The 14944-nt window shown below is 39.2% G+C and overlaps 1 protein-coding gene across 3 annotated transcripts in view; it reads right to left on the bottom strand.

Moving 5' to 3' along the window:
• PRRG1 (proline rich and Gla domain 1) overlaps positions 1 to 14944 on the bottom strand; it is a 114492-nt gene that overhangs the window by 20327 nt on the left and 79221 nt on the right. For all 3 annotated transcript variants that reach the window (XM_019718199.2, XM_019718200.2, XM_019718202.2), the window contains exon 3: positions 13924 to 14084. In XM_019718199.2, coding sequence (XP_019573758.1) covers positions 13924 to 14084 — 161 coding nt within the window. The remainder of the gene's footprint in view (positions 1 to 13923; positions 14085 to 14944) is intronic.

Below are 14944 nucleotides of genomic sequence, written 5' to 3'. Positions count from 1 at the left end.
ATAAAGAAAGGAGAATTCAGTGAAATAGAAAAAAAAACAAAAAAACCCCAGAAAATAAATAAAACCAAACATAGATTCTTTGAGGTTAAAAATCAGATAACTCTCTAAACAGGCTGATCAAGAAACAAAGAGAGAAGACATAAATTATCCCTATCAATAATGAGAAGGGAATAATATTGCCATAACTAACTTAGACTAATTATGATTCACCTCGAGCAACTGGGTGTATTACATATTACAACTGGGCATATTATTACAAAATTGGGGATCTCTTAGCAAGAAGGGAGTAAAATGGTTTTTAGATCAGTAATCAACAGTGTCTGTAACTCTTCTCTTCATTAGCAACTTAGAATACATTAATTCAAGCAATTACTTTATTTTCTCTCCAAGAATATTGGTGGTAGGGCAACCCATAATCAAACTGCAATAAGCACTGGATTACTAGGATGATGGAAGTAATATAAGAGGTGGTAGAGTGGAGAAAGCAAACAGAATGATGTATGCTGGAACAAAGTATCTTTCTGCAGTAAATTAAGGGATACTAACATCCCTAGTAGATAATTATTTATCTCTGTTTTGTCTACAGTTTGCCCTGAAATTTAGTATTTTAAAATAGAAAACAGCAAAGTGGAATGTAGCAGTTTTAATGGAAAACTAATATAAATTCTAAGTTGATGGAAAAGTATTATTTTTATTAGTTTATCTCATTTTAGTTATTAGTACACACCTGGATCTTTATAATGTAATCTGTCTTTCTAAGTAGTAAGAATGAATCTCTGTAAGATTGAAAAGTTTCATTAACTTTAAATAGAACTAATTCTTTATCATCTCCTCAACCTCTTCAGACAACATAATGAGACCATATCAGTTTATTTGGCTTAAAGACAGCTCCCTTAAAAATGATCTCATCATGAAACCAAATAATTTCAAAATTGTCTAAAAATTCAGGTTGCCCCTTCTCAGGTAACAACAAGAAATCTCAGCCTATCCCTATATTCCTTCCTAATTGGCCCAATTATATTGGAAGTTCTATGAGGTTTTCTTCTCTTCAAGATATCCTGCCTTCTGCTCCAAGTGTGTCAGCTACAAGGTATGATGCTCTCGAGTACTAGATTCAGAATTAAAAGCCAGGAGTTTCAACTCTAGTCAGAAATCTGGCATATCATCAGTCTTTTATCGCACTCACAATGTTGGTCTAAAGATGGAAAGAATATTAACTGCTTTGACTGTCCCAATTGGTGTTGTTCTAAAGCGTTTTAAACAGTAAAAATAAAAATACAGCTGAGAGTAGGTACCAGCCACCAGTTTTTCCATTTCAATCATATCAGGGCTTTCATAAGTATGCTGTGATGTGCCTTTATTAATAGCCTAATAAGAACCAGCATAAGAAGCCTGGAGGTAAATAGTTCCATTGCAAAAACCCTGGCATGACTATCACCCGTTAAATTAGGAGGGAACTGTGTTCAATGCAGAGGGTGGGGAGGGAAAACACTGAAATAGGGTCCCATTTTGGGCTGTACCAATCAGTATCTAGCTATGAGAACATGAGCAAATCGACAATTTCTCTGTCATTTCCTTATTTGTGAAATGAAGAGCTTGACTTATTTGGTTTTTGTGGACCGTATTAGTTATAAAGATGATTAGAGCCTATTCCATCACTCTTTCTTCAACAATGAAATGGAAAGAAAAATCAGCTTTTAGTCTATTCATGATGAGCAATGACTTGTATCAAATATTAGATTTGGGAATGAGATAATATCTTAACATCCAAATAATAATGTATTTTAAATTATGACATTAGTGTGATCCTCTAAAGCAGGGGTGTCCAAACTTTTTTCAACTTTTTTCACCAAGGGCCATATGTGGTAAAATACACAAACAGCCGGGCCACTCACTCGAGGTGAAGTACGTATTGCCTCACCTGGTTTATTTAAGTAAACTAAATATATTTTTGGAATTTGCTGCGGGCCAATTGAAAATGGATTGCGGGCTGCAGTTGGCCCGTGGGCCGCAGTTTGGACACCCCTGCTCTAAAGCATACAATTTAAGAAAAGGCAGAGCCCTCTTCGCTCTGCTGGTTGCTGTATGTGCAGTGGGAGAACAGATCCCCTATTTCAGCTTGACGGTACCCAAGACCTAGGGCGGACAATATATGGCTATTGCAAAGTTCCAATTTCCTTTGCCACTGATTTTATTGTATTTTGGAAGTGGCTAAACTGAATCTTATTTCTATGGTTACTGGTACGCCAACCATGAGAGCCATCCATGCTCAGAAGCCTTGCTCTGGGGGCACGGTACCCTAGCACTGGGGCAAAGAACTAGTGACAGCTCCCAATATTGAAGGAATCAGCAGCAACCCACTGTAACACAAATTGATTTACAGTAGTGGTCCCACCCAGACAGGATTCTCTGAGGAGAGGGCAGGGGTGGTGACTGGTTGCTATATTTTATCAAATATGCCAGTGATTGAATAGCACACTATTTTTTATGCATTAAAAAAGAGGGAAAAAACATTCTTTCAACTAATCCATGGCATATCAGTGATTGCAAACTGTACCTCAATTTCAGAGAAGTTAAAATTGAATTAATGATCCGAGAATTAATGAAATATGGTAATATTTATTTGGTTTTGCCATCCACTTGCCTGAATACATTTATCAAAGTAGCTACTTTTTGTTTTAGTATTCATAATTATTTATACTTTTTGGTAATTTATTTGTGGTCCTGACTAATAGTCTACAGTACTATGTACAATGATAGAAAACATTAATAAAGAAAAATATTGGCATTTTCTGTTGGAGCCTGTGTTATTTTACAACACCCCAGCCTCATCTTAAAATGGATGTTTTCTGACTTTCTTATTTTCCTTTTTTTGGAGGAAGAGGTTTAGTGTATTAGAATAAAGAATGCAATTCCCTGGGTAACAGGTAAACAAACCCCTGTTCTCTGAATTCATAACTAACCTCCTCTTAGCATGCTATGGGAGGCATATGACATCATCTTTCAGATGAAATAACAGAGGCAGTAAACATTTCCCAAGCAAAGTTGCTGATCTAGGGTTCTACTCAAACCCCAACTTGAATATGAAGGTTTTATTCTCCTCAGTCCCACTGACTGACTGCAGCTCACTGTTGGGTAATGTGAACCATTTACAACAATGACGGTACTGCCTATGAAGCAGTCCAGGAGTTCGCAGCGGCAGCATGGCGGCCGATATGGCCACTAGGACCACTGATGCATATGCTAGGTTGGCTGCTCATACTTGCAGAGATTCAAAGTTACCATTTCAACCCCAAGACTTTGAACTACTGAGGGGAGCTCCAAAAAAGCCAGTGGTAGGGTACCTGCAAGAAGACAACACTGCCATTTCATTCCCCGAGTTAACATCCACTTCAGCAGTGGACTGGCTGATATGCGCCACTTCTGCCCCTGTCCCCATAGTAAGGGCAGGGGAGTCATGAGGAAAAGCAATGGGGTCAGCAATGGAACAGACGCTTTCCAAGGATTAAAACAAGGTATGAGAATCTCCCATAGGTTAGATAGATACTGTGGAAAGCTTGAGCCATGTTGCTGCTACTCTGCCCCAGGGGGCTGTTTGCCAGGCAAAGGGCCCCAACAACAAGAAAGTGAGCTGTGCATAGCAGGGTAGGAGCCAGCTGGGGAAGAAGGCACAGGAGGCCAACAGAGTCGTAGCTCCTATTCCTGGAACTGTGCTGTGGGGAGGCTCCTTCTAGGACCCCTTGAGGAACACGGTGCACCTCCCACTCAACATATAAGGAGGCCCACCAAAAAATTAGTGACAGTCAAGAGGGGCCACAAATACTATTTGGTGGTAAGAAAAGGTGAAATAGAACCATTTGTGACAACATGGATGGATCTTGAGATTATAATGCTAAGCGAAATAAGTCAGAAAAACAGAGAACCATATGATTTCACTGATATGTGGTATATAAACCAAAAACCACAGAAGAACAAGACAAACAAATGAGAAACAAAAACTCATAGACACAGACAATAGTTTATTGGTTACCAGAGGGTAATGGGGAACGGCGTGGTAGATGAGGGTAAAGGGTGATGGAAGAAGAACTGACTCTGGGTGGTGAACATACAATGTGTTTTATAGACGATGTAATACAGAATTGTACACCTGAAATCTATGTAACTTTACTAACAATTGTCACCCCAATAAACTTTAATTAAAAAAAAGAAGGGGCCACAGCAATACCAGTTCAGTTAGAGACATCTATCCCTTCTCTTCCGTTCTCCTCAGACCTCAAGATACCAGAGGGAAGAGAAGTGGGAAAAGATAAGGGTTAAAGAGCAGATCATGCCCCTCTCCTCACTCCTTGATCCTAAGGTCAAGGACCAGCAGGAGCTGGAGGACCGGAGGAGGAAAAGGTAAGCATGAAATAAATCCAACACTGAAGTTTTAAATGGAAGAGAGTGGCTAGGAGTTTCTATGCTCACAGTGCCTAGAAAGGTATGAGATCTGCCTGTCTCTAAGGAACAGAAGTTTAGACTCTTAAACTAGAGTGGCTACACAAGCCAAGGTCTTTTTTAAGCCCATGACTCATCATTTATGTGACTGTAAATTCTGGGGCCATATGGCCATGGAACTTTTGGGATTCCACCAGATCCATTAGAAGAACTCATTCTTGCAAATCAATTCTAATGAGGAGCACTGATGAGTTCTGAAATTCTATATGTGCCCTCAGTGCAATCGTGGGTAAACAGCAGCATATTTGGAGGTTAAACAGAGCATCACTGAAACTAGACATTTCTGTCCAGAATATGCAGAGTTACATTAAAGCTATGGTGTAGATGATTGTACAAGTGACCAAATATGGACCTGTCAGCCCCACCAGTACCCCATCTCTGAGGGCAAGTCTGAAAAAGATCACCTGGCACTGGGAGAGGAAACCGGCTGAGGTAACTTCAGGTCAAGGTTAACAGACAGCTGGCATGGGCAGGAGAGACCCACACTGGAGCCAAGTCCATTGCTTTGGGAATAGACAGCCTGAAACCCTCCAAATTAAGTTACTACCATAACCTGAAAAGAGTAACTGAGACTACATAGGACTTATAATCTACAAAAGAGCCCAACTGCCAGAGAATAAAGTTCACTATTAATTAAAAAATAACATCAACAATATAATCAATAAAAATTTACTAAGTGATCATATAACGGACAAAGTGATGCCTGCTGTAAATGTCAGACCTTCTTCATCTCTCCAGTAGCTCAGAATACCAACTGCACAAAATAATATATTTTGTCCTGTTTAATTTAAGAGATCCCAAAGAAGTAGTGAGGAAGCCTGTGGGAGCCCCAGGAAACCACCCCCATGTGGCTGAAGGGAAACTTCATATTTGACAGCAGGAGCATCTGCGATGGGTCTAGGGAAGGTGTGGGAAGATTTGGATGGACATGCATAGAGTATGGCTGGAAGATGACCACCGTGCTGCCCGTGTTTGCCCCCTATATGTCCATGCCCAGACTCAACTCCCACCTCCCTTCCTTCCTGAATTCCCTCATTTCTCAAAGGGCAAAGTTCTGAATCACTGGCTCCAGTGCCATTTCTAACACCGTCCCACAGTCAAAGAAACAGGACTCTTGGAGGAAATGGCTGACTGTAGGCCTGAGACAAGGAGAATACAAGATGAGCTGGAGCATATTGTAGTAGCAGAAAGTAGGGAAATATTAAAAAAAGAAAGAATGGGAGCATGTCAAAGGGACACAGGAGCCAGCATGAAGGAGCTGTCAATAGCCAAAGCTGAAAACAGTTTGGGCAAAAGAATAAATAATGCAGTATTGGATCACAACCCAAAGCATATGATAAATATGCAAGTCCATAATGATATAAATAAAAGAATAAATAAATAGGTGAGTGCCATCAATGGATCATGAGAGGTTATGTGAAATAAGAGTTTCCCTAACAATGCCGAAGAATTCTGAGTTTCTGCCTGCAAGAGAGATGAGTAATCTCCAGGAAACTAATGGTCAACTCTTGAATACGGGAGACGCTGAGCATCTCTTGGAATCACTATGTCTACCCACAAGTGACTACATGCTACCTCCAGCCATTGGCTCTGAATTCAGAGATTTCCAATGCAGTGTTTGTAACATATCCTAGTATGAAGGGGCACTGCATATCTCTTTATTCAATTTCTCTTTCAACAATTTCTACACAAAACAAATTTAAATGGCAACACTTTGGAATGAGGGAGCGGTATGTATTACCTAAAAAGTAATCTCTGGACTTAGATCTAAAACGCTTTGGATACCACTAACTCAGTTTCTAAAATGCAACCACAACTTGGGAGTAGAGCATGGAGTGCACAGGGAATAGGAGAAAGACTTGGGGTGATGCACCCAGACAGGACAGTCATCCATACCCCCCAAAATACCACCAAATACCAGCAAAGCTTTTTGAGTATTCTAATAAGCGGTTTTAGTTAAGTCCACTTGCTTTACAATCTAACAAAATGTTATCTGCTGATCACCTACATTAAAATCCCACGACTACTCATTAAGGCAGGTTCCCTGGCCCCATGGAGATCTGTGGACCCTGGACTGTACATTTTTAAAAATAATTATTTTTATTTTGGAATAATTAAGATTTACATCAAAGTTGCAAAGATAGTACAGAGAATTCCCTTGTAGCCCTCGCCCAGTATTTTCTAATGTTACACTGGTGTAGTATAGTTATTATAATTAATGAACTAATATTGGTTCATTACCATTAGCAACGAATTTGGATTTCACTAGTTTTCCCACTAATAACCTTTTGTTCCAGAATCTAATCCACCTTGCATTTAATCACCATGTCTCTTTATTTTTTTATTTTTTTAATTAAATTTATTGGGGTGACAATTGTTAGTAAAATTACATAGATTTCAGGTGTACAATTCTGTATTACATCATCTATAAATCCCATTGTGTGTTCATCACCCAGAGTCAGTTCTCCTTCCATCACCATATATTCGATCCCCCTTACCCTCATCTCCCACCCCCGACCCCCCACCCCCCTTACCCTCTGGCAACCACCAAGTCTCTTTAGTGTCCTCTGCTCTGTGACAGTTTCTCAGCCTTTTCTTCTTTTTCATGACCTTGACAGTTTTGAGGAATCAGATAATTTGAAGAGTGTCTCTCAATTTGGATGTCTTGGGTAATTTTCTCATGATCCCACTGGAGTCATGTTATGGGTTTGGGGGTGGGGGGAGAAGAAAACACAGAAGCGAAGTCCCTTCTCATCACATGATATACATGACCGACGCTGCTGCTCACCACCATCACCAGGTGTAGGCAATGTTTGCCGGTTTTCTCCACTGTAAGGTATTTCCTCCCACTTTCCATACTCTATTCTTTGGAAGCAGATTATTATGTCCAAGCCACATTCATCAGAAGCAGAGAATTAAGCTCTGCCTTCTGGGAAGGGGAGTATTTACATACATAATTTGGAATTCTTGTGTAGTGTAGATTTGTTTCTCCTCACCTATTTATTTATATATCCTTTTATTGATATCATTACGGACTTGCATATTTATCGTGTGCTTTGGTTTGTGATCCAATACTACATTATTTATTCTTTTGCCCAAATTGTTTCAGCTTTGGCTACTGACAACTCCTTCAGGCTGGTTCTTGTGTCCCTTTGACATGCTCCCATTCTTTCTTAATACTTCCCTACTTTCTGCTACTACAATATGCTCCAGCTCATCTTGTATTCTCCTTGTCCCAGGCCTACAGTCAGCCATTTGCTCAAAGAGTCCTGCTTCTTTGACTGTGGAATGGTATTAGAAACACAGGTCTGCACACTCAGTGGGATTATGCAGTTTTGGTAAGCAGTCAAGTTGATTCTTATGCACTTTAGAAGTTTGAGGACAGCCATTTTGGAAAGTCAAGCACAAATAAACTAGAAATAATTGGTGAAGAAAATTTCTGAAACAGTTGTTTTAAAAAATTACTACTATTGGGGGCCAGCCTGGTGGCTCAGGCGGTTGGAGCTCCATGCTCCTAACTCCGAAGGCTGCCGGTTCGATTCCCACATGGGCCAGTGGGCTCTCAACCTCAAGGTTGCCCGTTCAACTCCTCGAGTCCTGCAAGGGATGGTGGGCAGTGCCCCCTGCAACTAAGATTGAACACGGCACCTTGAGCTGAGCTGCCGCTGAGCTCCCGATTGGCTCAGTTAGTTGGAGCGCGTCCTCTGAACCACAAGATTGCCAGTTCGACTCCCGCAAGGAATGGTGGGCTGTGCCCCCGCAACTAGCAACAGCAACTGGACCGGGAGCTGAGCTGCGCCCTCCACAACTAAGACTGAAAGGACAACAACTTGAAGCTGAACGGCACCCTCCACCACTAAGATTGAAAGGACAGCAACTTGACTTGGAAAAAAGTCCTGGAAGTACACACCATTCCCCAATAAAGTCCTGTTCCCCTTCCCCAATAAAATCTTTAAAAAAATTACTATTTTCTTCATGTTAGCTCAAGATTAAAAGTTCCAAAATGCAAAGAACCCTCATGGTCCATAGAGAAGAAAAGAGAAAATAATGGTCGAGATAAAAAATTCATCCCTAAATTAAGTGGCCCTAATTCAGCACCTAAAAACTAGAATAAAACATGTTTATTGATGGCCTTCTCTGTGCTGAGCACTAAGGTAAGTGCACACTCCCAAACCTAATGCTGTAAGTATAATCTCCCCTGTAAAAGATATAGAAATTGAGGCCTAGAAAGGTGAAATATTTTACAAGCAATAGTCAGTAGGTGGCAGAGCTGAGACACCAAATCAGGTACTCACATGTGATTCTCCAAGCAGAGGATTTTGCTATGACATTCTGATAATTCCTGCGTATGTGAGTCTGCGTATGTCTGCTGTGTCTACCAGATCTCAAATGTCATGAGGGAGGGTCAGCTTATTCACTGTTGTATGTCCCATGTCTGCTACACAATAGGCACTCAGCAGATAACGTCTGATATCTGACCAAATTTCTACGTGGTGAAAATGAAAACTGCAAAGTACCATATATTTTCTCCCACTGTAGCTATAATTTGACCTGTGTTCCAAATTAGGTAAAACATTATAAGAAAAACCCCACATTACACTGAAAGCAGACTTCTAAATTCACACAGTTCAGATTTGGGGAAGATGAAAAAAATGTATAAGTAAATCTATTCTGAGTGATAAATTTTAGTAAACAAAAAGATAGTTAATAAGTAGTCTAAGAGATGAAAGAAAATCCCCAAAGCCCATCATTTTCTTTACTGGCAGAATTAATCCATCATGAACTTCAAAGATGAAACTGTTGTTCGATGCTTCTGAACACAGAGCAGATCCTTCTCAACATAAAACAAACACTGTTCTGAAATAGTTGTGCTAACATAGATCAAGGATCAGAATGCCATTTCTATTACAATTATTAAACCAAAAGCCCTTGGGCGCATCTTATTGTAAATGGTATGGATTTAATGGGATAAGCAAACTCAGATGATAGACTTTAAACCAAAACCCAACACCAACATAATAAAAATATTTTTAAATTAAGTCCACATCTATCAGCTAACTTGTGAACAAGTTTGAAATCACTTCTTCCTATGAATTAAATGTACTTCGTAATATGTCTATTCATTCATTCATCAAATATATTTATTTAATTCCTATTATGTACCAGCACTGTTTTACATGCTAAGGACCATAGCTATGAACAAAACAGACGAGAAATGGCTGCTGTCATAGAGCTAACAGTTCTGGGGTGGGGGGAGAGCAACAATCAACAAATACAGCAAGCAGATGTCAGGTGGTGATAAGTGCTGGGAAGACAAGGAATTCACAGAAGGGGCAAAGGTTGCAATTTAAGGTAGGATACCTCCTCACTGAGAAAATGCACTGGACCTGAGAGTGGTGAGGGAACTCAGCTATATCCACTGGGAAGAGGAAAGAGCAAGTGTCAAAGCCACGAGGCAGGACACGTGCTGTGTGTCAGGAGCCACAAGCCACAGCAAAGTGAATAGGGGTGGAGTGTCTCAGGAGATGTGGTAAAGAGGTGACTGCAGCTGTGGTGAAGTGTGGGGTGGAGAGGGATGGGGGCCGATAGTGTAGTTCCTTGTGGGTGATTCCGGGCACTTTGGCTTTTACTGAGGGAGATGGGTAGCCATTACAGAAAGGAGACTTGAAAGGATCACTCTAGCCTGCTGTTTTGGGAATCAACTATGAGAAGGGGGCTAAGAAATCATACAGTTGGCAAAGTGATGGTGGCTGGGATGTAAAGTGGTAACAAGTAGAGAGACCAGCAGGTGGCTAGATCCTCAATCTATTTTCATGTTAGAACCAACAGTATTGGCAGATGGGGTGTGGGATACGAAAAAGAGAAGAGTCAGGGATGACAATAGGTTTAGGGCTTAGCAAAGACATCGATAGAGGGAGTTCCTACTTACTGAGATCAGAATCTGCCGTGGTAGGAGCAGATATTTTGGGAAGAGGCCCAAATTTGTCTATGTATAGTTTGAGAACTGCATTCAATTCAAAGAGGTGATGTTGGGTAGGCAGTTAGTCATACAGGCCTGCAGTTCAGGGTAGTCCCCCAGGATATAAATAAATTTGGGGAGTCATTAGCATTTCAAGCCCCTAGACTAGTAAAACTCACTGGGGAATGAGTATAGAGAGCACAGAGAAGAGTTTCAAGAAATGAGATGATTGTTGGAGGGGGATATGGAGTGAAGACTTTTTTTTTCTAGAAGGTGTGTAGGCTAATGAGAATGAGTCTGTAGAGAGGAACAGGTGATGCTGGAGAGCACAGAGAATTGCTTGAGCAATTGCTGAAGGAGTAGTTCTTCTGTTTGTATCAAAGATTGATGAAATGCAGCCTCCTGTCCCTGCGGGCAGGAAAGGATACCTAGAAGCATTGAGATGCGTAAAGGCCCGAGAAGTAAGCATTGAAAACATTGTTCACCTTGAGAGTCAATAATAAAACTAACCCAAACAACAAAAGAGGTCAGTAAGGTAGTAAGATATACAATCAACACGTAAAAGCCAATGGCCTACAAAACACATATGTGACAGTGGATTTGTATTTAGAACATAAAGAACTCTCAGAACTGAATCGTAAAAAGAATCCCACACAATCCAATTAGAAAATGATGAAAAGAGTGGTTGCCAGAGGTGGGGCGGGGGTGGAAGTTGGCAAAATGGATGAGGGGGTCAAAAGGTACAAACTTTCAGTTATGAAATAAGTAAGTCCTGGGGATGTAATGCACAGTATGGTGACTACACTTAACAATACTGCATTGTATATTTGAAAGTTGCTAAGAAAGTAAATCTTAAAAGTTCTTATCACAAGAAAAACACGTAACTGTATGGTGATGGATGTTAACTAAACTTACTGAGGCAATCATTTTGCAATGCATACATATACTGAATCATTATGTTGTACACCTGAAACAAATACAATGTACAGCAATTATATCTCAATTTTAAAAAAATGTAAAAGAAAAAAAATAAGCAAAAGACATGAAGGGAGATTTCACAGAAAAGAATATGTAATTGTACAATAAGCACATGATAAGTTGTTCAACATCGTTAGCCATTAAAGAAATGGAAATTAAAACCACAATATGATATTCCTACATACCTATCAGAATGACTAAAATAAAACACAGTAACACCACCAAGTGCTGGCGAATATGCAGAGAAACTGGATCCCTCAAACACTGCTGGCAGGAATGTAAAATGGTAATTTGTACAATGACAAATTAGATTGTTAGTGTCTTAAAGAACCACTCATATACTTATCATACAACCCAACAATTATATTCCTGGGGAACTTACCCCAGAAAAAAAACTTATGTCGACACAAAAACCTGTATACAAATATTCATAGCAACTTTATTCATAATAGCCCCAAACTGGAAAAAGCCAGATATTCCTCAAGGAGTGAATGGTTCAACAAACTGTACTACATCCATACCATGGAATACTACTCACTAATAAAAAGGAGTGAACTACTGATATATACAACAAGTTTGATGAATCTCAAGAACATTATGCTGAGTGTAAAAAGCCGATATCAAAAGGTTCCATATTGCATGATTCCATTTATATAACTCTTGCAATGACAGAATTACAGAGGTGGGGAACAGATTAGTGACTACCAGAGGTTAGGGATGGTGGCAGGGGAAGGTGGGGTATGAATATTAAGAAAGCATTTTGTGGTAATGAAAGAATTCTACATTTCAATTGTAGTGGTAGTTACAGGAATGCACACAAGTGATAAAATGGCATAGAACTATACACACAGATTGTACCAATGTCAGTTTCCTGGTTTTGATATTGTAGTAAAATTACATAAAATGTAACCAGTTGGGGGAACTGGGTAAAGGCTACAAGGGGCCTCTGTGCATTATCTTTGAAATCTTCTGTTAATTTATCATTATCTCAAAATAAAAAGTATGAAAACACATAATGCAACCTTGAAGGTATAACTTCGACCAGAGGATTTCTTAGAACTCAAATCAAAATATAGTTCTCTAATTAAAAAAAAATTCAATAGCCTAGTACGTAAGTGTTCATAGCAGCTTTATTTGTAATAGCCCCAAATTGGAAACAACCCCAATGTCCATATACATACCATGACACACTACTCAGCAATAAAAACTAATGAACTATTGGTGCATGCAATATGGATACATCTGAACATAGTTTTGCTGAGTGAAAGAAGTCAGACAAAAGAGAGTGCAGAATGTATGAATTCATTTATAGGAAATGCTAGAAAATATAAACTATAGCAACAGAAATTAGATCGATCATTGCCTGGGGTGGGGTGGTGTTTGTGGGGAGAGGTGAGAAGAAGGAATCATGTGGGTCAAGAAGGAACTTTTGGGGATGATAAATTTCTTTACTATCTGATTGTGGTGATGGTTTCATAGGTATATATATATATATATATATACACACACATACACACACACACACGTCAAAACTTACCAAATTGTATACATGAAATATGCATGGTTAATGGTATGTCAATTATAACTCAATAAGGTTTTAAAAAAATCAATAGCTTACACATACACAAATAATAACAACTTAGAATATACCATGGAAAATAACACCCCATTTATAATAGCAACAGAGCAATACTTAAGAACCAACCTAGCAAATGTACAAAAGCTGGAGGTCTTTAATCTTGATCTTTTTCCTCTTACCCCTGGGTCCTTCTCTACCTAACCAGAAATCAAACACCCTTTCTTTAAAACTGCCTCAGGTGCTCCTGAGACGTATTGGAGATGCCTCCAGAACTTCTGACATCCCTTGGTTAGCACCTAGTGTTATTTTCATGGGAATGGATCTTTATATCTTTATGTAATGGCTACCTCTAGTAATATAACAGACAACAGCAGAGCACTTCCACAGAATTTACACCACAGCCTTGTGTGTTTCCCGTCCCTGCTCTCCTTGAATAGCATGCAGACCACAGTAAAGAGAGGTGAAGGGGACCGTTCTGACAGAGTTGGGAGGGGAGTTCAGGTTTTCTTTTCTTTTGTACAAGAAGCCAAACATTTAAAACAGTGTCAGCATCTATTAGCTTCCTCCACATTTTCTGTCTGATTAGGCAGAGTACAGGGATGATGTCATCTACAACTTTCGCAAACAAAGCCTCCTGTAAAACAAATGCTTCCCCTTGTAGGATGATAAATCTCAGCTCTACAGTCCTATGGAAATAGGACCCACAAAGACAGACCAATATTTAGGGACACGAACTTAGCGCTCCTACCCACAGGGTATTCTTTGTTAGATGCCACTTTCAGAGTTCTTCACAAGGGTAATTTTTAATTGCTAGCAATGCATACTATTTGGGAATGCAGATTGCAAACATACATCCAAAAGATAGGCAAATCTGAAAAACTTTTTAAATTGCCAATATACTTATACTTACAGTTTTTTCATCATTTTCAAAAGCTTCTCTTGCTTCTTCAAATGTGCAGACTTCTTCTTTGCATTCACGCTCAATGTTACCCTGTCTTATTTCTTCAAAAAGTCCATTAGCTCTTCGGTAGCGTTTTAATACTGAATTGGCTTTTTCTCCTGTGAGGAAAACTAAAAAGAGATGCAACAATAAGCATACAATTGTAATAAAAAACCATGTGGGAAATTAATATTCAAGATGAAAACTGCTAGATGCTCTTTAGAAAACAAAGCCAACATCCTAAACCTCTCCAGGAAGTAACATTTAACTCCAAACCACCACATCTGCTATCTTCCTCACCATGCGAGTGTGTCCTTTTAGTAGCAGTTGTCCTGGGCAGGGACAGTGACATAATTAACTATGTTATATTCAGCCAACCATGGGTGTTTAAGTATAGTAACACTGATAACCACTACTTATAGCCATTGCTATAAGTGGATACCCCCAGACACTCTGCAGTTAGAGAACAGCAAGCTCATGAAAATCCAGTCTCTGCAGTTTGGGTCTTTGTCCCTTAAACTAAATGCAAATAAAACTCCAATTAACCTAACAATGTAAACCCAGAGGACCTTTACTTGTATGAAATAAAGAGGTGACAAAACAATACCAAGAAATTAAGATAAATTTGGCCATAATTCATTCCAAGGAACACTGATAATAATTTTGTTCTAAAGTCACTTAAGTTAAATATATTGTGATACTTTAATATATTCAACCCCATTTCACTGTCCTTCAGAAAAAGAAACTTCTGCATGATTTACGGAGGAATTTCATATAAATATTCAAAATGCACATTTATGATACCCAATAAAATAAATAAGGCAATTGTTATATGCATAGTTATGGGGAATTATTTTCATTTTTACATATATATTCATTGAAAATTATACTTCAATTGCATTTTTCTTTTTTTATCACATTTATTGCAGTGACATTGGTTAATAAAATTGTATAGGTTTCAAGTGCACAACTGTATAATACATCACCTGCA

This window comes from Rhinolophus sinicus, chromosome X, assembly GCF_036562045.2.
Source record: "Rhinolophus sinicus isolate RSC01 chromosome X, ASM3656204v1, whole genome shotgun sequence".
Taxonomy (NCBI): Eukaryota; Metazoa; Chordata; class Mammalia; order Chiroptera; family Rhinolophidae; genus Rhinolophus; species Rhinolophus sinicus.
This window is presented reverse-complemented; position numbering and strand designations above follow the sequence as displayed.